Source organism: Lynx rufus, unplaced genomic scaffold, assembly GCF_022079265.1.
Source record: "Lynx rufus isolate CCGP_SWC_20201006 ecotype Redwood Valley unplaced genomic scaffold, mLynRuf1.p SCAF_9, whole genome shotgun sequence".
Classification (NCBI taxonomy): domain Eukaryota; kingdom Metazoa; phylum Chordata; class Mammalia; order Carnivora; family Felidae; genus Lynx; species Lynx rufus.
In genome coordinates this window covers 57,015,381-57,037,432 of record NW_025814897.1, presented here as the reverse complement: position 1 = coordinate 57,037,432, position 22,052 = coordinate 57,015,381, and the positions used below count along the sequence as shown (strand labels likewise).

Genomic DNA, 22,052 nt, shown 5'->3' with positions numbered 1-22,052 from the left:
GGGGAGGGGCAGAGAAAGAAGGACAGAGGATCTGAGCCTGATGCGGGGCTCGAACTCATGAATCGTGAGATCGTGACCCGAGCCAAAGTCAGCCACTCAGCCAACTGAGCCACCAAGGCGCCCCAATGCTTCTGAATTTTAAAAGAATTCGATCGTTTTGAAAGATACAATTTATCCTGTGTTCCAAACCAAATACATTCATTATCAGACTTATCGTGGTATGGTCAGGAGGCAAGAAGTTCTCTCAAAGAGTAGTATGACAAAGGTAAAACATGTGCTTCTCGGTTATCTCAAAATCATAGTTCTTTTGAAACTTTGAGTAGTTTTATTAAAACTTAGAAAACAAGAAAAACTGACAATGGCAATGGTTTTAAGATTTATCATTTATGGGGGCGCCTGGGTGGCGCAGTCGGTTGAGCGTCCGACTTCAGCCAGGTCACGATCTCGCGGTCCATGAGTTCTAGCCCCGCGTCAGGCTCTGGGCTGATGGCTCGGAGCCTGGAGCCTGTTTCCGATTCTGTGTCTCCCTCTCTCTCTGCCCCTCCCCCGTTCATGCTCTGTCTCTCTCTGTCCCAAAAATAAATAAAAACGTTGAAAAAAAAAATTAAAAAAAAAAAAAAAGATTTATCATTTATGTGTTAGGTGCTAGGGACTTCGCATGTTTATCCTGCTTAATCTTGAGGTCAACTCAAGGAAGAAAAGGCATTTTTCTCCCCTGAGGGTGCCTATCTCCTACACCTCCTTGGTAGGCCTGGTCCATCAGATGTCTGCCCTGCCCAGGTTGGGAGCTGTTCCAGGGCGGGGCTGTGTTTGGCCCAGAGAAGGGGCCTCGCAACGGAGTTCAGGGCTTGGGGTCAGGCGACTGTTGCTTCATCAGCCTGCACTTCAGCTGTCTGGAGTGTTAAATGAGGCCCTGGCACCAAGAGCTCTGTACAAGGGGTGTAAACACTAACCACCACCACCACCACCACAATAATCAGACTCACTGGGTGGTCTTGGGCAGGTTTCAGCCCATCTTGGCCTCAGCTGGCTCACCAGCTCTCAATGGGGGTCACGTTACCTTGATGGGCCCGGGCAGCTGAGAGGAGATAATGGGTATGAGGAGCTCCTTGGAGGTCAGAGACAAAGGCATGTTAGATGAACAAGGCTGAAATATCAAGCATTTTTAAGAAATGAATTTCCATTATTTCCAAGAACACAGAGGCCTACGGATAAGGTGGGCACGGCAAGGCCAGCCAAGAGCAGCTGTCCTCCGCGAGGCAGCAAGCAGGAAGGAGCACTGGGGGTGTCTCTGAACTTCTCTCCAAACCACACCCTGGGCTTGGTAATCCACACCCTCACACCCACCCCAAATTCTCCACCCACTCCTCATGCTGATTCCCCTCCGTTGTCTGGGGAATTTTGAGAAGCCTGCCAGGAAGAACAGTGCTGGCCCGTTCTTTAGCCACCGATCTGTCTGCACTGACAACTTCCCAACCAGCTCCACCCGCCCAACCTAGATGTTTGTACATCTGATGGAAAGGGTCATGGGGGCCTGCTCAATTCTAAGGACTGGACTGACACATGGAGACCTTGCCCAGGCCAGATCCCAGGAGGCCAGCTCCCTTAGTGCCTCTGCCAGCCTGCCTCTGTTCTACCACAACTCCAGGGACCTTGACAAGCAGAGGGGTCTGTAGTGAATGTATTGCCCACATATGGTAGGGGAGACAGACATTATATCATACTTAAGGGGTCTATCCACCAAGAAGGCCTAACAATTGTAAACATTCATGCGCCAAGTGTGGGAGCACCCAAATATATAAACCAATTAATCACAAACATAAAGAAACTCAATGATAGTAACACCATAATAGTAGGAGACTTCAACACCCCACTCACAGCAATGGACAGATCATCTAATCAAAAAATCAACAAGGAAACAATGGCTTTGAATGACACACTGGACCAGATGAACTTAACAGATATATTCAGAACATTTCATCCTAAAGCAGCAGAATACACATTCTTCTCCAGTGCACATGGAACGTTTTCCAGAGTAGACCATATACTGGGACACAAATCAGCCCTAAGTAAGTACAAAAAGATCGAGATCATACCGTGCATATTTTCAGACCACAACGCTACGAAACTTGAAATCAACCACAGGAAAAAATTTGGAAAGGTAACAAATACTTGGAGACTGAAGAACATCCTACTAAAGAATGAATGGGCTAACCAAGCAGTTAAAGAGGAAATTAAAAAGTATATGGAAGTCAATGAAAATGATAATGCCACAACCCAAAACCTCTGAGACACAGCAAAGGCGGTCATAAGACGAAAGTATATAGCAATCCAGGCCTTCCTAAAGAAGGAAGTAAGATCTCGGATACACAACCTAACCTTACGCCTTAAGGAGCTGGAAAAAGAACAGCAAATAAAACCCAAAACCAGAAGAAGATAGGAAATAATAGGGATGAGAGCAGAAATTAATGCTATCGAAACCGAAAAAACAGTAGAACAGATCAATGAAACCAGAATCTGGTTCTTTGAAAGAATTAACAAAACTGATAACCCCGTAGCCAGTTCGATCAAAAAGAAAAAGGAAAGGACCCAAATAAATAAAATCAAGAATGAAAGAGGAGAGATCACAACCAACACAGCAGAAATATAAACAATAATAAGAGAATGTTATGAGCAATCATATGCCAATAAAATGGGCAATCTGGAAGAAATGGACAAATTCCTAGAAACATATACATGACCAAAACTGAAACAGGTAAAGGAGACAGATGCACAAACCAAAAACTATCTGCAAAAGGCACTATGAGGGAGCGTTATAAAGAAGGTGACCGTAACTCCAGAGAGGGAGTGGCTTGGAAGTTACAGAGAACAGGCGACATCTGAGGTGGGACCGGAAGGATGATTCAGAGTTTGCCAGGTCATCAAGGTGCAGAAGAGAGGACATTAAAGTGACGTGCAAATGCATGGAATGACGCATCCCTAAATAGCAGAGTGTATATTTCAAAATCATTTCAAAATCACCATCCCAATTGATACTCTCAAATCCCACAATGGGGTTACCTGTCCTGCCACACACACACACACACACACACACACACACACACACGCATGCAAGCAAGTAAGAAAAGTAAGGGCCAGTGAAGACAAATAATGAGCCCAAGGGGAAACAGTGACTGATTTCTCAGGAGAGGGTAGGAGTGAGGGAGGGACACTGGCTGAGATGGCTCTCTTGTCTTGAAGGGGGCAGTATTCTCATAGGTCAGTGATCCCTCATTTCCTGCCCCTGCTGGTCTGTGATGCCCTCCTCCCATCCCCCACATACATGCATCCTCCTCCGGGCCCCAGGGCCTTTCAGAAGGGCGGCCAGCAGAGGGACAGAGCAGCCTTCCAAGGAGGCCAAGAAAGGTCTGAACTTTCATGAGGCCCAGCTTGGAGGCCGTGCCCTACCCTCCCCCACTCCCCCAGGGCACTGATAACCCCGACCTCTCCCACTGCAAATCTCCTCTCCTGGTCTGTCCTCTCCCCTTCTCTCGCAGCTGCAGCTGCCGCCAGCCTCTCCCTCTCCTCCCTCCACCCCTCGCCATCCCCAGGGAGCAGTGAGCTCAGCCTTTCCCATCAGCCATCCCTGGGAATGATGGGAAATGCGAGGCAGGCCAGGAACCAGCAGAGGCCTGCCCCAGAGAGGGAGGAGGAGAACACGGGCCTTTCTGAGGGCCACTGGGGGCGTCTTGGGGGCAGGGCTCCATTCTGCTGCTTGCGATGAAGCCCAGGCTGCGGTAAGAGCACAGTCTGCCTGTCCTTACCACTGGCTCTAAATAAGGTGGGATCCAACTGCTGGAGCTGGGATGGGCCTCTTTTTCTGGATGGGGAGACAGAGGTACACAGAGAGGAGGGAAAGGAAGTATGTCTGGGAGCTGACTGCCACATCCCAGGCACTGTTGGAGCCTTTCACGTCCTTTGTCTCATTGGATCCTTACCACTACCCTGCAAGGTATGTGTGGCACGCTGAAGAATGCCCCCCCTAAGATGCCCACATCCCCCAATCCCTGGAACCGTGAATATGCTACCCTACATGGGAAAAGGGACTTGGCAGATGAGATTTAGTTAAGGTTCTGGGGATAGGGAGCTTCCCCTGCATTACCTGGGTAGACCCAGGGCCATCACAAAGGTCCTTATAAGAGGGAGGCAGGAGGGTCAGAGACAGAAAAGGCAAGGATGTGCTGATAGAGGCATCAGGAGAGAAATTAGAAGATGCTATGCTGCTGGCTTTAAGATGGAGAGTGGAACCAGGAGCTAAAGAACATAGGCAGCTTCTAGAAGCTAGAAAAGGCAACGGGATGGATTCTCTCCTAGAGTCCTCAGAAGGAACGCAGCCCTCCAACTTACTTTAGGACTTTGGGCCTCCAGAACCGTCAGAGAATAAATCTGGGCTGTTTCAGGCCGTTAAATTTGTGGTGATTTGTTACAGGAGCAATAGGAGACTAATAAAGGAAGTTTTCCCATTCCTGTTTTGCAGATGAGGAAACAGCCTCAGGGAAAGCACGTGACTTCCTCAGGTCCTACAGGCTCCCCTCCACACCACACTGGGCTTACTGGGAATCTCCACGGGCTGTCAAGGCTGGGAGCCCCTCAGCCAGAGCTTCAAGGCGGGAGGAGGGGGGAGTGTGAGGAGGAGGTAGGGGTCTGCCACTGCAGGGCCAAGGTTGAGGACAGGAGTAGGGATGGGATCTGGGGAAGGTTAAAGCTCTGCCTGCAAGGACTTGTATTGTGGATCGTGGCTAGGGCCTTCTGGAGCCAGCGACTGCGTCCTACCCTGCCCCAACTTGACACAGGGAGGCACGGGACACGGACAAGGGGCGCTGGCCATGTAGCTGGGCTCAGCGGGCCAAGAATTTGCAGGATTTATCAAAATTAGGTGTAATTTCCCCATTATCTCTCTTTGCTCCTGATAAAATCCCTGAGAGGAAGGCTCCTCATTCTTCTTCCCACATGACCGGTGAGCAGAATGAGGCCCTGGGGGTCAGTAGCTGGCCCAAGTTTTCACAGCCGGGAAGAAGTGGAATCTGGGTGTTCATGATGATCAACATAAGGAAAGCATGACTAATAGCTATTGAGCTGTGTGCACCTGCTGTCCCTGGCATTTTCTCAGTCATTCTTGAGGCAGACCTGGTCAAGTCTCTCCTCTGCTTCAAACCCCTTCACTGCTCCCCACAAGTGCTTCACAATCTGGGCCCACCCACCCCTCTGATCTCCCCTCCCACTACACTCCCCTGCCCCCCATACCCTCTAGCCCCACTGACCTTGGTTGTTTCCCTGGAAACATCAAACTCTTTGCAACTATGGACTCTCCCATGGGGCTCCCACCTCGCCAGCTCCAGGCCACACAGCACTCACGGCACTCACGGTGGAGAAACCATAGGTCTTGGCCACACCCGTTCCTTCTTGTGGCTAAGGGGGAGGGAAAAGGGCCAGAGGTCAGCCCTCGGTGGCAGGAGGCCTGGCAGGCTGGAACTGAGAGGGCCTGAGTGAATCGATCATTTCCTACACAGTAAAGGAAGAGCAGCCTGGACGTGGGACAGGGTGTGGTGGGGTAACTTCTCAGGGGAACGGGCCCTCCCAGAAATGCAGATCTTAGGGTACTGGGGCTGAGGAGGCCTCCGAGAACATTGGATTCCAGTCCTCAGTGCATGTGTGGTGGCACCGAGGCCCAGAGAAGGACGTGACTCACCCCTGGTCCCAAGCATGTCACCAGGAAGGTCAGTTTGGGGCAGTGTTTTGGGCTCTGCCACTCACTAGCTGGGTGACCTTGGGCAAAGAGAAAACCGTTCTGATCCTCACTGATTAAGTGGAAATAATAACAGTGCTTTTCTTGGTGAATGCCTGGAGAGGACCGGGTGCAAGGAAGCCTTCGGTAAGTGAGAGCCGCTGTCACCACTGAGGGAGCACGGCCTGACTCAGGGCACTGGATGGGGGAGCTCATCCCTCTGTGTGATATAGCGGGTTTAATTTCACCCCCACGCTGGGCCCTGAGGCCGGGGTGGGAGGGACACCCAGAAAGATGGACACTCGGCTGTCTGCAAAGCCACTGCCTCTGGGCCCCCACAGCTGGTGAGTCCTTAATCTCAGCGGTCATCTCTAGTAAAGAAATTACCAGTCTTGGGGCGCCTGGGTGGCGCAGTCGGTTAAGCGTCCGACTTCAGCCAGGTCACGATCTCACGGTCCGGGAGTTCGAGCCCCACGTCGGGCTCTGGGCTGATGGCTCAGAGCCTGGAGCCTGTTTCTGATTCTGTGTCTCCCTCTCTCTCTGCCCCTCCCCCGTTCATGCTCTGTCTCTCTCTGTCCCAAAAATAAATAAAACGTTGAAAAAAAAAAATTTTTAAAAAAGAAATTACCAGTCTGATTTTCCTTCCAGTTAAAGAAAGGACTCCTCTAAGGGATCACGCCTGGGCTAGAGGGGTTCCTGATCAAAACCTGAGCTCTCCACTTCCACACTGACGGAGGCAAGAGGAGCCACTGGGTGCCGAGCACTCTTCCTGCCGGCGACGCTGTGCTGGGCTTCTGTGCAATGACTTCTACCTCTGCGCAGCCACCTGAGGGGACCGAGAGACCCATCCTGCTGAAGGGGAAGCTGAGGTCTGTGGAGAGTAAGTGACTTGCCTGCCACACCAGCTGGCAAGGCCACATTCTTACAGCTCCAGAAGGTCTCTGGGCAAGGGCTGTTCCTATTCTAAAGCCTTGGTTCTAGAGGAGGAGCCCAGAGCTGCCATGAGGCCCTGAGGCAGCCTCCTAATTGCCTGCAGCTCCAGCAGCCCATCTCCTCCCTCCAGGCCCTCTCACCTCCCCTCGGCTCCCCAGAGATCCGTTATTAATAACTATGAAAAAAACACATGGTAATGCCGTTGCCTCCGTCTGGACAAGGCTGTCCACCCCCACATCAAGTTCATGTCCACTTTATCTCAGATATTTGCTCATTGGGCACTTCCTCAGAAAGTCTTTGGTGACCCCTGACGAGGTCAGGCCCCCTCGTCGGCACTCTCAGGGTATCCCTCACAGTGGGCACTCTGGCTGTCCCCCTGCTCCAGACCATTAGCCCCATGAAGTCAAGGATAGTGTCTGTTTGCTGCCATGGTTTCCCCAGAGGTATGCCCAGTACTGGCACGCAGCCTCGGGAAGCCACTCTCCACTTGCCTGGGCCGGGCACTGTGCCAACTGCTGATCCCAAGCTGCACATTTAATCCCCACGATTACTCTAGGAGGTGGGGGTTATCATCCTCCTGGACAGATAAGCACATGAGACCAGGACAGACAGTGACTTCCCCGAGGATACCCAGTTAACCTGGCACATGGCTGGGACCAGCACCTAGCACCGGCTATATGATCTGTGGGCCCAGTGCAGGATGCGGGGCCCCTAAGAGCATTTAACCAATCGAGAGGTCCTCCTGAGCTTGGGGCCCTAGGTGACCGCACAGGTCGCCCACCCCTGAAGCCAGCCCCCTTGGGCACCCATGTGTTCTGACTCCCGGCCCAAACCCGGGCTCCTCTGAGAGGCCCTTGGGCATCAGTGCCCTATGGCGGTGGTTCTCACACTGAGCATAGGTCAGAATCACATGGGAGGAGGGGCGCCTGAGTGGCTCAGTCAGTTAAGCATCCGAGTTTTGATTTCAGCTCAGGTCATGATCTCAGGAACTGTGGATTGAGCCATGCATCAGGCTCTGCACTGATAATGCAGAGCCTGCTTGGGATTCTCTCTCTCTCCCTCTCTCTCTGCCCCTCCCAGCTTGCTTGCATGCTCTCTCTCTCTCTCTCAAAATAAATAAATAAATAAACATTAAAAAAGAAAAAAAAAGAATCGCATGGGAGGCTTGTTACAACCCAGCTTGCTGGGCGCCACCTTCAGTCTTCCCATTCAGTAGGGGTGAGGTGGACCTGGGAATATGCATTTCCAACGGCTGCATTTCTAAGGTGAGGTTGATACAATGGCCCTAAGACACTGAGAACCACTTCCCAGAGGAAGGTATATTTAGCAAGGGCATTCTGAATCCAGGGTTTTGTGGAAGGAGAGATTTATGGGCAGACTATCAGGGCTGAGGATGCCTCACATCCGTCCCACCGTACCCAGGCCTCAAGTGGAAAGGACCAGCCCTACTAAGAAGGAGTGGCGGGGGGGGGGGGTGGTGTGGTGCGGTGGAGAGGAAGGGGAGAGGCAGGGAGAAGCGGGGAGGAAAAATGAAAACTTTGCACAAATTATCTTAATTTTTTGTAACAATCTTGAGAGGCAGCTTCTGTTATCTTTATTGTAGAAGAAACCCTTGCATACATAAGTCAATGATTTGCCCAGAGTCACAGTCAGGAAATTACGGAGACCACAACTGAACCTGGTTCATACTTATGTGTTGCCACAAGCCTGTTTCAACCAGCTGGCCCTGACAGGTTCTAATCCCATGACCTGCTCGGCCCGGGGAAGCAGAGCCAATAGCCTTGGGTTCACACAGTCCCAAGCCCTTGGAAAGCCTGGCAAGCCTCCAGGGCCCTGCCCCTCCACCACCTGCCTGCCCCCACAAACCCCAGCCTGCAGCACAAAGACCTGGGACCCAGCTGAGGGGCTAAGTGCTGGCACCATTCCAGCAGGCCAGGACACCCATCCTGAGATCAGAGGTTCCTCCCAATCCAGGCCCTTCTCTCCTGCCTCCCTTCTTTCCACTTACTTGCACACGCTCTAAGCCCCAGATCGCACGCCATCTGTTCCTTCTGCCTGGAATGCCCTTCCCACCCTGCTATCTGTCCAACTCTTACCCATCCCTAAACACCCCACATCACCCCTAGTAGGAAGTGGCCCCTCAGCACCTTGACCATCCTCACCCCTCTATCACGCCACTGTCACCTTCCCTGGCTGTACCTCCAAAGATCATTCTACAAATACTTATTATCTGCCCTGCTCCAGACACAGTGCAAGGTGCTGAGGATACAAAGCTCAAGCTGAGCTCCGTCAGGCTTGGGTGTGGGTCTGCTTCCCCCTGTGAACCTCTGCCAGGAGGGGCAGACAGAGAAGGAGTAGGTGAGGGTAGTCAAGGAGTGATGGGACCACAGCTGGGGATATGGAAAGATGGTTGGGGGCCTGGAAGGTAGTACAAATTCTATGTTCCAGGCACTGTGAGGCTGTAGGAAGCAGCTCCCCAATGTCCCACGCCTGGAGTACAGATCCTTAACAAAGAGCACAAAACTACTACCAAATGAACACAAGGCAGGTTATGTGATGGGCAGGTTATGGGCTCCCCAGGAAACCAAGGCCCAGAGACAGAAAGGGATGAGCCCAGAGTACCACTCAGATCAGGAGGCAGCCCTAGAATGGGCCTGCAACCTGCTGTCCCAGGAGATGTGGGTTTTACGTTTATTTTTTATTTTTGGGACAGAGAGAGACAGAGCATGAACGGGGGAGGGGCAGAGACAGAGGGAGACACAGAATCGGAAACAGGCTCCAGGCTCCGAGCCATCAGCCCAGAGCCTGACGCGGGGCTCGAACTCACGGACCGCGAGATCGTGACCTGGCTGAAGTCGGACGCTTAACCGACTGCGCCACCCAGGCGCCCCGAGATGTGGGTTTTAAACAGCAGAGGAAGGAGAAGGCAATGTGCCTTACCCTGAAAAACGTGCCCCGTGGACCCTTCCTCCGGAGACATAAGGCAGTAAGGGAAAGCCACAGCCCACGGAAGCCCTAGGCAGGAGAGGATGGCCACTGAGGAGCAGAGAGGCTGGAGTGTGGCCAGGCTGGTGGAGGAAACATCTTGAGAGGCAAGAGGGAGGAAGGGAGGAGGAATCAGAAAGGAGGAAAGAGCCAGACACGCAAACACCTCCGCCTCCTCTTTCCAACCAAAACAGAATCCCCAGCAGACAGACCTGTGAGGAAGGAGACAGGGAAAAAAGCTGGGGCCTCAGAGGGGCGGGTGGCTGGGAAGGCACCCAGGACAGGAGCCTCTGGAAGCTTCAGGGACTAGGTAGCCCTGCTAAGGATTGGGTGGGGGGTGGTTAGTGAGGAGGCCCCATCAATCAGCAGGGCCCACCCAGCTCTGTACCCACAGGTACAGAGCTGGGGCTCGGGGAGGAAGGTGATGTGGACTCCACCTGGTCGCTCCTACTGCTCCTCCAAGACCCACTCAGGTACCAGCTTTTCTCAAAGCACCTGAAGCAACCACTGGGCTGGGCTGGGCTGGGATCCAGCACAGGATTAGCACAGACTCAGAAAATACTGTGCAGCAAAACTGATCTGATGATGGTGGAGTCAAGGCCTAGCCCTTAGAAAGCCTACAGTCTGGTAGGAAAGCCAAGGCATTCAAAGGTTGGAGCGTGGGCACTGAGGTGACTCTGAACTCCTAGATAACCAGGACTGGCAGGCACTTCGGAACCATCCACAAAGCTTTAACGGGGGCCTTGTCTTCTAGAAGGACACGCTGCTGGGGTAAGGAGTCAGGAGGAGCTGGGGGGATTGAAGAAGAAGGAGGCATCATCTTTGTCCCCCACCCCCACTCCACACACACACACACACACACACACACACACACACACACACAGTGCTGAAGGCTGAGGGGCTTCCAGAGACCAGGATTCTGGTCCTGGCTCTGGGACTTAGACAAACCCCTTGACTTCTCTGGGTCTCTCCATTCCCTCACTCCATAATGGAAACTCTCCTATCCCCTTGCCTCTCAGGAGACACATCAGGTCAAGGACAGGCTTCCACACAAGTAAGAACGAAGGCCTCGGGCATGACTTCAGCACATATTAGAGGCCCACCCCATCCCTGCCCTGGCTGCTACCTGCTTTCCTCAGGCCTCCATTTGGGTGCAGCAAGCCTGGGAGGCAGAGGTTGTGGTCACGAGAGTAGGCAGCCAGGCCTGGTGTCCAAATGGGAGAGTGGCCCCAAAGCAAATCCACTTCCTGTCCAGGAGCCTTCTCTCTCCTTCCTCTCTCCCTAGCGGAGGAAAACAACCCTTCCCACACAAACACGTCCTCACCACTGTTTGAGAAGCTTTATTGAAACTTCCGTCTGGGCTTTCCCTCACCTGGCTGGCTTTAAGCTGCTAGAATTGAGGGGTCCTTCTTTCATCTATTTTTTTATAGGGAACCAGTCTGGCTTGGTTGAACCTTCCACTCGCTAGAGGACAACAGTCCAGCAGTCAAGTGACTTCCCCTTCCTCAGCCTGTGTCTTCTTCTAAAAAGAGGGGATGATGATAGGGCCTACTCCATAATGTTATTCTGAGGATTAACTAAATGTAGTGCCTAGCACTTAGTAATACTTATTAATTCTTACTATCATTAATAATATTCCATGGGGCACCTAGGTGGCTTAGTGGGTTAAGCGTCCAACTTCAGCTCGGGTCACGATCTCACAGTTGGTGGGTTCGAACCCCGTGTCGGGCTCTGTGCTGACAGCTCAGAACCTGGAACCTGCTTCAGATTCTGTGTCTCCCTCTCTCTGCCCCTCCCCCGCTCATCCTCTCCTCTCTCTCTCTCTCAAAATAATAAACATTAATTTTTTTTAATTAAAAAAATAATATTCCACAAATATTTATTGAGTGCCTTTTCTGCATCAGACGCTGTTGGCCGCCAGGGACAAATGGGCAGATATGTGTAATGGACCCTGTCTATACAAAGTTTCCCCTCTAGCAAGGAAGACAGCAGGGTTCCACACTACACAGCACCAGGGGGCTCCATGGCACGGACCCCAATGCCAACAGCATCCCCTGCGAGACAGATATCAAAGAAATCAATAGTACACAGTGACTCTAACAATAGGTGCTCTCAAATACAGTGCTCCGAGAACACAGGACAAGTGACTGACTAGTCTGAGAAGTGGAGAAGGCTTCCCCAAGAAGTGACATCTGAGCTAGGAGCTGAAGAAGAAGCGGTAATAACTCTGACAGGGGCAAGGTGTGGGCATGTCATACTGAGGCAAAATAAACAAAAGCTGCCGTGGGGAGGCTCTGAGGAAGGAGCAGGATTCATTGAAGGTCCTGAGGGGTATGGGCAGGCGAGGCCAGCAAGGGCAGGGCAGCAGGGCCCGGTCACCAGGTGGACTCGGTCAGCAGTTGGGATTTTATTGTCACCACGATAAGACATTGGCAGGGTTTCAGCAAGGGATGGACACAATGTAGTTACACTTTAATATGCTCACTTTGGCCACAGGGTGGTGAATGGAAGGACAGAGAGGCGAGAGTAGACACAGGGAGACCAGTTAGGTGGCAGGATCAATAATAAGCCTGCTCTTGAGTTCAAATCCCAGATCTGCCATTTATGAGCTGGAAGGGAGATCACAAGAACACCTGCCTCCTTCAGTTGCTGCAGGGATTAAATGAGCAACTTCGCGCATGTGAAGAACTTGGAACTTGGAACGACCCCTGGCCCAGAGACTGTGCTGTGTGTTCAGCTGGGATCATTCATCCAGGGGAGAAATGAAGGTGGCCCACATTAGAGAGGTAGCAGTGAGAGAGAGGGAGACATGGCCAGACTCCAGGGATAATATCAATAAGGTCTCCTTGCAAGCACCCAGCTGCTCCAGCCCCTGTGCCAGCCGCAACGGCATGAGACACCCTGAGCCAGAAATGCCCAGCTGAGTCCTTCCCACATCCTGACCGACAGCAATGGGGAGAGATAAAAAAACAAATGTCATTTCCAGGTACTAAGTTATTGGGTGACTGTTTATGCAGCAAAAGACAAATGCAACAACTCTTTGAAATTTACCTGGCAGGAACCTCCCCTCCCCCAAGAAGCTGCACCTTAGCAACAAGAAAGGTGCTCAGAGTACAGCAGGCAGCTGCCGAGCCTCGGACATTTGCAACTTCCAGGATTCTGCCTTTGGAGAGCCATCGGAGAGCTTCAAAGCTAATCATCTCAGCATTATTTACAATAGCAAAAAAAAAAAAGCTAGAAGTCACATCAATGCCAAATAAGGAGAAGATTCAATAAACTGTGGATCATTTGCAATGAGGAACTCTATGTGTCATTAATAAATACGGATTTATTAATGGTGGGTTAATGGCATGGGAAATGCTGGAGGCAAAAAAAAACCAGTAATCCAAATGTCACATACAGTTTAAGCACAACTGGGTTTGAATACACAGGCACATGCACACGTACATGTACACATACAAGCAAAGAGGGAAGACACACAAAAAATTTTTTTTGATGACCTTCCAAAGTGATGAGATTATGGGTGATTGCTATCTTCTCCTTGTCCAAGTGGGAAGGTTTTGTGTTTTTAAAAATAATCACTCAGGGGCGCCTGGGTGGCGCAGTCGGTTAAGCGTCCGACTTCAGCCAGGTCACGATCTCGCGGTCCGTGGGTTCGAGCCCCGCGTCAGGCTCTGGGCTGATGGCTCAGAGCCTGGAGCCTGTTTCCGATTCTGTGTCTCCCTCTCTCTCTGCCCCTCCCCCGTTCATGCTCTGTCTCTCTCTGTCCCAAAAATAAATAAAAAACGTTGAAAAAAAATTTTTTAAATAATCACTGAAAGATAAGTATTAGTTCTTTTTAAATGCTGCATCAGAACTCTGGTCACTCTGTCTCTAGGAGGACACAACACTAGAAGGTTAGCCTGGTGAAGGGAAGGGCTCCTGCCCGCTTTGTTGCTTTGTTCACGGCTGGTGGCCCAGTGCTAGAATGGTGCCTGGTACGTAGCAGGTGCTTGGCAAGTCTTTGCTGAACGAGCAAATGAATGCATGGCCCTTATCAGACTGCACTGTATCCTTCTGAGTGCCCAAGGGCCTCCCTCGCCAGCCCTCAGGCAGGGACCTGGTCTGGTCCTACTCTCTGTCCCTGGGGTTCAGCACAGGGCCTGGCACTGAGCAAAGGTCCATGGATGAATGAAAGGCTGAATAAATGAGTATTCTACCAAAAGAACCTTCCCTGATCACGGTGTGCCAAGCCCTCGAGGGCCAGAGTCTATGTGAAGGAGTGTGGTGCGCGTGCCTGGGAGAGAAAAGGGGGGATATGAATACACTGGGGCCCTCTGAGAACCCAGAGAACTCTGCCTGGCCTGACTCTGGCTCTACCTTCTTCCCGAGGCCCTCCAGTTCATCCGCGACTGCCTGTTTTGTCCATCCTCCCACCCCCAGGGAGGAGTTCCAGAAGGCCTGACTCAAGCTACTTACGATGTAGTTTTGTTTTTACAAGAAGAGAGAAGGCAAGCGCCTTCCTGGAATGCCATTCCTGCTCGGCTGCCCTGGGACAACCTCTGGGACAAGAATCTGGCAGGGAAGCCAGCAGGTGAAGGCAGAGCTCTGGGGGATGGGAGGGCAGGTGGTCAGAGGTGGCTGGGGGATGCAGGTGTCGGAGAGGGCAGTGCTGGGTGGGAGGCACCAGAGCTGAGCGAGACTTTGCTGGGGGTGAATGGAAGTGACCATGACCAGGTGACTCCGTATGTATTGACTGTCACAGTGAAGGGATGGGGCACGTGCCTGTGCCCGAGCGACAGACTTAGGATGGCCCTGGGAGGGGTGCCAATGTGGAGGGCTTGCCAGAGCGGGGTGCAGTGGTGGGGGGCAGCGGCTGGAATCGGATTGTTTCAGTCCATGAGACTCGGAGCCTGAATGTCTGCTGGTGGGGCCGGGGAGGCTGACAGGGGCTGGTCAGGCCCAAAAGGAAGCAGAAGCTTGAAGGCTGGGGCTCAGGAGGGACCCCGACTCCCACTGCAACGCCCTACTTTGGTTGTCCAGAGTGCCAGCCCAAAAAAGACCGTCCGCTTTTTATAAATAAAATCGCGACAGATGTGACACCTCAGACCCATCCCAAACACAGGCTCAGAGGTTTGGAGGTTAGAAAACACTGAGAACCCCAGAGCGCAGCCCCCTGACTTCTTCCATGACAAGCAGGCAAACAATAGCCTTACTAAGGTTCCCGAGAGCCCAAGGCACCAGCCCCCAAGACCTGGGTGTTTTCAAAAGCCATGAAGGAGGCCTGCCAGGTCCTATAGGGGAAACAGTGCCCACTCAGGCAGCTCTGAAAAGCAGGAGGTGAGGTGATTTCATTAACAGCTGGAGCTACAAGCAGCGTGGGAGGAGGCTTGATTCCTGCACCAAGACGAGACGGCGCTCCAGAAAACAGGCCCTGGGTCCGGCTCACGGCCCCAGCCTCAGAGAACAGCCTAGGCCTGGTGCTCAGTAACGAGCACATAGGTAAAAATGTGAATGGGCCATAATAACAGGAGCTAGCATGCACGCAGTACTTACTTTGTGCCAAGTGCTATTCTAAGCACTTTACAAATATTAACTCATTTAATGCTCCGGAAAATTTTACAATTTCCATAATAAAAGATGAAGATCCCCATAATACGAACCTCATTATTCCCATCTCACAGATGAGAAAATGAAACAAAGAGGGGTTAAACAACCTGCCCAAGGCCACATAGCTTTGAATCCTGTCAGTCTTATTCTAGAACCCTTGGTCCTAACCGGTCCGCCATACTGCTTCCCACTGGACACCTGCACCTGTCACGGCGTTCAATCCCACACCACCCTTTCTGCAGTAGTCTCGCCCCCACACCCCTGTCTCACCTCCAGCATCCCCTCCTAACCGATGCTGCCTTGTCTTCTTAGCAACTAAAAAAATATAATTCCTTGAGGTGAAATTCACATAACATAAAATGTACCATGCCAAAGTGAACAATTAGTGGCATTTAGTGCATTCACAGCATGCAAAACTTCCTCCTCTATTTCCAAAACATTTCCGTCCCTCCACAGTAAAATGCTTCACCCATAAGTAGTTTCTTCTCCTCATCCTCCTCTCCCCCCCTCCCCTGGCAACTACCGAGGTCGGCTTTCTGTGTCTACAGATGGATCTGTTCTGGACATTTCATATAAATGGATTCATACAAACGTGACCTTTGCGACCGGCTTCTTTCGCTTAGAACAATGTTTTCAGGGCTTGTCCATGTTGTAGCGTGTATCAGTATATGATTCCTTTTTATGACTCAATACTATTCTATGGTTTGGAAAGACCACAGGTGGTTTAGCCCTTCATCCACTGATGCATATTTGGACCATCTGTTTCCACTTTCTGCTGCCTTTTGGCCCCACCATGACTCTGCGGGTGAGGACTATTGTTCCATCTCGCTTCTAGAAGCAACACTGATGTTCATACATGGTAGAGCGGTGCTTTGCATTGGAAGCCCCGGCCTGCCAAACTAGGTGTTCTTCCCTAGAGTTTCCTTGTCTCCCACCAGCCACTCACTCACCCTGCAAGTCACACTTTTCCTGGGCATCAGTGCCAGGTACATGCCAGGCTCTGGGCCAGGAGCTGACCACCCAGAGTGGATGGTTCAGGCTAGGCCCCAGGGTCCACCAGGGCCTGAAGCTGTAGGGATGGGTTCCTGCCCAGCCCAGAGGTCCCAGGATCCGGGCACACCAGGTCCAAAATGAGTATAGGGGCAGGAGGACCCTGCTCCTTCCTCCCTGGGTCTTAGCTTTCTACCCTGGAGAGAAGGAAGATGGCCCCTAGCAGAATGTTCTAGAGTGCTTCACAGTGAGACTGTCGAGCAGAGCAGGACTTGCTGAGCTGGACGGGCCTCCAGAAAACGCAGGACTCACAGCAAGGAGTGGGGAGGAGCTGTGGATCAGGACAGCCATGAGGGTCTGCCCTGCCGATCTGTCATTTCACCTCTCAGACATAAATGCACTAGAAAAAGTCCTTTGCCAGGAATGCCCACTATGGGTCCCTGCTGTAACTTTGAGCCAAACCTCGTCTGAGCCTTCTCTGCACAGAGGTAGGGGCTTGGAAATCTAGAATTCCAGATTCTAGGTTGGGAGGAGTGAGTTGACTTCAGACAGCCCTTCCTTTTGACAACTTCCCCTCAGGCCACCTCTCTGTGTAAGACGGTGTGGCTATGAACAGTAGACACCCAGAGAGGCCATCTCCTGCCTGGCCCTCCAAGAAACCGCCTCTGCCACACATTTGCCTGTTAATGGGACCATCCTGAGGGAGTCTCTGGCGTTCAATGTGGAGACAATCTGGACTCAGCCCAGTGACTCATAGTCACCACCGCCTCCTTAGGCCCCCTTCACACAGGACAGGGGCCTGACAACTATGTAGTGAATGAACGAGTGCATGAATGAGTGAACGCACGAACAAACAATCCCTTGGTGATTTCCCAACTTCTGGCCTCTCTTTTCCAGTCTGTTTTTCTACACAGCTGCCACGTGAACCTTCAGCTCCTGCCTCCCCTGTGAGCTGTGTGGCTTTAAACAGACTGCTTCATTTCGCTGAGCCTCGATTTCTCCATCTGCAAACAGGGAGTCGGCTTGTGGGTAATGAGGAGGATGAAAAGAGAAAGCATTCGCCCAGCACCTCAAGGGCTAAGGAACGGTCCAGGAAAAGCAGTTGAAGGAAAGCTGTTTCTCTCTGGCACCCCACCCCATCCCACACCTCTGGGCCCTGATCCCCTGATCTCTCTGTGTTCTAAAGGCTGGAGGAAAGAGCCAAGCCCCTGAGCTGGCCCCTGGCTGGATGTAAATGTTTATGCCAAGCCCAGCCTCCCAGGGACAAGTTATTTGCTCTGCCTGTAATTAATTGCAGTAGGCCCGGCTGGGTAATAAACTCTGCCGGGGAAACATAAACAGTTTGCGCAGAGCTCCAAATCCTTTGTGAGGCCAGCAGAGAGGGTCTGCAGGAATGGAATATTCTCCCAGCCAGAAGAGGAAGACCCCTGGAGATCATTTGAAAAGCAGCAGCTGCCATTATTGGGTGCTTACCTTGTCCTAGGCACAGTTGAGCCCCTGATTATTTGGTACCACTGTTTTCTCCATTTTATTTATTTATTTTTTAGGTTTATTTATTTATTGCAAGAAAGAGAGGGGGAAGGGGAGGGGCAGAGAGAGGAGAGAAAGGATCCCAAGCACAGAGCCTGACGTGGGGCTCAAACTCAGAACGGTGACATCATGACCTGAGCCGAAACCAAGAGTCAGACGCTCAACCGATTGTGCCACCCAGGCGCCCCTCCCCATTTTAAAGGGGAGGAAACTGAAGCTGAAAGAGGCAGGGTGACTTGCCCCAGCTAGAAAGTGGCTGGGCTGGAAGGGACACCAAGCCTGCTTTCAGAATAGTGGGGGGGGGGGGGGGAGGGAGGCAGCCATTCATTCAACAAAAGTGTATGTGAATCCCCCAGGTCCTGGGACCAGAAGGAAAGAAAAGAAAGTCACTGTAACAGAGGGTGATAGCAAATTACAAGTGGCCATTCAAGCTCTGAGGGGAAGAGACCACCCAGTATGCCTCCAGCAGGAACACGTAGTAGGTGTGCAATAAGTGAGTTTCTGGCTAAAACTTCACGCTCTTCTCCTTGAGCCAATGGAGCTTGTCGCCAAGCAGTTCAAGGAGTCTTGAAGACACTGTGTCAGGGCTGGGGGTGTAATGATGGGTGAATAAAACATGACCTTCTCTCCCAGGGAGCCCAATCCAACTGAGGGTGTGCACACATGGGTAAAGGAATAGAATGCAAGACAGGTTGATGAGGGTCATGGGGCAAGAGAGAGGGATAATCAGTATTTAGTGAGCACGATACTATGTGCCAGGCACTGTGCTAAGCCCTACATTATCTCATTTAGGCCTTCCAACAATCCGGGCAGGGGGAGAGAATATTATCACACCCATTTTAAAGATGAGAAAACCGAGGTGCAGCAAGATTACACAACCGTCGCAAGGACACAGACATAAGCAGCAGTGGTAGTGTTTGAAACCTGGCCTTACACCAAAGCCTATGTTCTTTTCTCCCCACCCCCACTGCTCCTCCCTCTCTGAAGGGGGCACCGAAGTTGGGAGGGAGGAGGCAATCACCAGTAAGCTCCCTTCACCTCTCCCCACCTCGGCGCAAGGGTGGAGGACGTGGGAAACAGCGCACCCTGCTGGCCGGGTTTCCTTCCTAAGCCAGCAAGGTCAGTTTGCCTGCCAGGGCAGCAGAGCTTTCCAACAAAACCAGTCAGGCTGGTTACCTCCTACCCAACCCCCCTCCCCCACCCCCCCCAGGAGCAGACTTCCATTCTGACCTCTCCCACAAAAAGGCCACTCAGTTTACAACTGTTCCTTCCCAGGGAACTGTATTTCACAGCTTATAAACACTTTCCAACGTCTTAGCTCATCTGACCACCACCACCCCGCCCCAGCAGCTCGTGTCCCCAGCACCCAGCAAGAGGCACAGCAGGGTGCAGGTGAATGTGACAGGCAGTGGACTGGCTCCACCCCAATGCCCCCGACTCCACCCCCAGCGCCCCAACCCTCCCCACCGCACCCCTGCCCATCTCCATCCGGCTTCCACCACCATTTACTGAGCTCCCGCGTGACAAGCCTGGGGCTGTACCAGGCTGTTTCATCTGGGGTACATTGTTTAAACCTTTCCACAGCCTTTTCAGGTAGGTATTGTGTCCATGTTGCAGATGAGGAAGACTGAGGGCAGAAGGACCTTTCCAGGCTCTTCTTTACATAGCAAGTAGGATCCGCAGCTGGGCCTGTCCCAGAACCAGCTCCCCCCGGGGGGACTTTCAGGTCCTGCCTCAGCAGTGAGGACTCTAACTAATGACCAGGTCCACACGCGTGGGGTGAGACTGCTCTGAGCACACGTAGGGACGCGGCACCCATATCCTGGCACAAAGGACCACCTGGCCCGAGCAGGGGCAGATCCAGGCTTGGATGAGCTCATGTAATTTGGAAGCCCTCTTAAAAAAGGAGAAGGAGAAGGAGAAGAGTACAAAAATGTCTTCCTTTGGCGCCTTTCACAAAGCGTCCAAGCACGTGGACAGCGCTAGGCCTTGGAACGGGCCCTGGAGCACAAAGGGCCCGAAGCTGAAGCTGCACCAGCCTCATGGTGAACCCGCCTCTGGGCTGGAGGAAGGGCCCAGAGGCGATCCGAACACCACCCGCCTTCACAAAGGCCCTGCCTCCAGCCCAGCAGACAGAGGAGGCTCCGGAGGACATTCCTTCTTCTTGTCACGCGTCCTGCTGCTACTAAACCCTCCCTGCAATTGGGCCACGTCTGTCTGTCTGTCTCCCTCTTGCCATGGTTTCAGAAGAAGCGGAGATCATCCGAGCACAGGGCCAACCCACAGAGTACGTACGCTCACACGGATAGCACCGCTGGCTTTCTTTGTGATCCTGGAGCACATCCCCAGGAGGATCTTCTATGCCTGGGTGGGCAGGGTCATCCCCCACCTGTGCCTGGAAGCCCAGGCCAGCAGGAACAGCCTTGGCAAGAGCCCCATCCCCAAATATTCAAAGGATACAACACTGATTATCAAGTATTCCCGCATCCCACATCTCATTTGGCCCCCACATCAGCCCTGGGAGGTATACAGAGCCAGTTTTATTGTTCCTACTTACAAAAAGGGACAACAAATGGCACTCACTGGACCTACGCTGTGCTAGACGTGCCAAGGGGCCTTCCACAAGTCACAACTCACAGACACCCTGGGAGGAAGGGCTGATCCCCAGGGAACAGGTGGGGCACTGAGGCCTAGCTCGGTCTCTGGGCCAGGACCTGAGAATGGGGCTGCAGTCCTGCTCTCCCATCCCCCAGCCCAGACCTCTGCGCAGTCTCTTCGCAGTCTGGAGTGGCTAGCTCAGAAGGCAGACAGGCTGGAACACAGTGGGCTGAGTGAGGAACATGAGGCCTCCCGCTTCCAAAGCAGAGGAGCAGCTGGTGGCTTCTCACAGGCCTTTCTAGCAAAAGTGGATTGGCGATTGCCTTCTCCTCTCTGGCTGTGTCAGAGGAAGAGTGCATAGGCCCTGGAAGCCTGAGACCTGCTTGAAAGCAATAGCCTCACAGGCTCAGGACCTGTGTCTTCCTTCATGCTGCCACGCAGCAGAGGGCGCCATGCCCACCTCCCACTTTGCACCTGCCAGGCCTTCTAGTCCCTTCACAGGACCACCTCTCACCTGACAAGCCAGCTGCCCAGTGCTTGCTCTTGCCTGCCCTAGTCCTAACTCGGTCCTTCCTTCATGATTCATTCACTCCTCTATCCATTCTACAAACCCTCATGGAGAATGTAGTGTAGGGCGACCCACTGTCCCCATTCACCCAGGACCAAGGAGTTTCCCAAGATGTGGGACTGAGACAGTCCCAGGAAAACTGGGATAACAGATCACTCTGATGTACTGTTACTGTGTGCCTGGCCCTGTGCTGGCCACTGAGGACACACTGGACGTGGTCACTGCCCCCGGGAAGCTTCCAGTTGGAGAGTGGCTCTCACTCAATGAGGAACTATCAAAGGCACCTGCTTAGCACCTCACGCACATTATCAACTGCAATCTTAGGAGGAAGGTATTATCATCTCCATGGTATACATAAGACAACTGAGGCTCAGAAAAGTGACCTGACTTGCCCAGGGTTACAGAGCTATCAGTGACACGCCAAGACTTGAACTCTGATCCATTGAGACATTTATCAGAAAGGGCAGGTTTGTTCCAGCATGAACATTAAGAAGACAGAAAAATATAAAGATATGTTTTATTTAATCAATTTTGTAGCCCCCAGTATTTGGCATGTCCTAGAGGCTCAGAAAATGTGTGTGGAAGGAAGGGAGGGAGAGAGGGAGGGAGGGGAGGGAGTAGGCAGGGAGGGGAGGAAGGGGGGAGAGAGGGGAGGAATGGGGGGGAGAGACCGGAGGGAGGAGATAAAGGAGACAGGAAAGGAAAGGAGGGAGGAAGGGGAGGGACTAAGGGGAGGGAGGGAGAGGCGGAGGGAGGGCAGGGCAGGAAGGGAGGGAAGCACGCGCCTGATTTAATCACCTTCAGGCTAGGAGATCCCAACCCCCAATTCAAAATACATATATTTCCCTTTTCATAGCCAGTGTCAGCTGTTTTCTTTCAGCAGCAGGGCCAGGAAGGAAGTGAGAAGAGGGAAAGAGTGCTTCTCTTTTGGGTCAGCAGCTCAGGGCTCACTTCCTCCAGGGAATTTTTTTTTTAATTTTTTAAAAAATATTTTTATTTATTTTTTGAGAGAGACAAGAACACAAGCAGGGGAGGGGCAGAGAGAGAAGAAGACACAGAATCCGAAGCAGGCTCCAGCCTCTGAGCTGTCAGCAC

The 22,052-nt window shown here is 52.3% G+C and overlaps 1 protein-coding gene across 2 annotated transcripts in view; it reads right to left on the bottom strand.

Annotated features, from left to right (window-relative positions):
• Nucleotides 1-22,052, bottom strand: part of ARRB1 (arrestin beta 1) — a 76,198-nt gene that overhangs the window by 40,336 nt on the left and 13,810 nt on the right. Inside the window, exon 2 of one of the 2 annotated variants that reach the window (XM_047071816.1) lies at nucleotides 5,301-5,448. The exons of the other annotated variant lie outside the window; for it this stretch is intronic. Coding sequence (XP_046927772.1) covers nucleotides 5,301-5,353 — 53 coding nt within the window. The 5' untranslated portion in view covers nucleotides 5,354-5,448. The remainder of the gene's footprint in view (nucleotides 1-5,300; nucleotides 5,449-22,052) is intronic. 2 annotated transcript variants of the gene reach the window in all.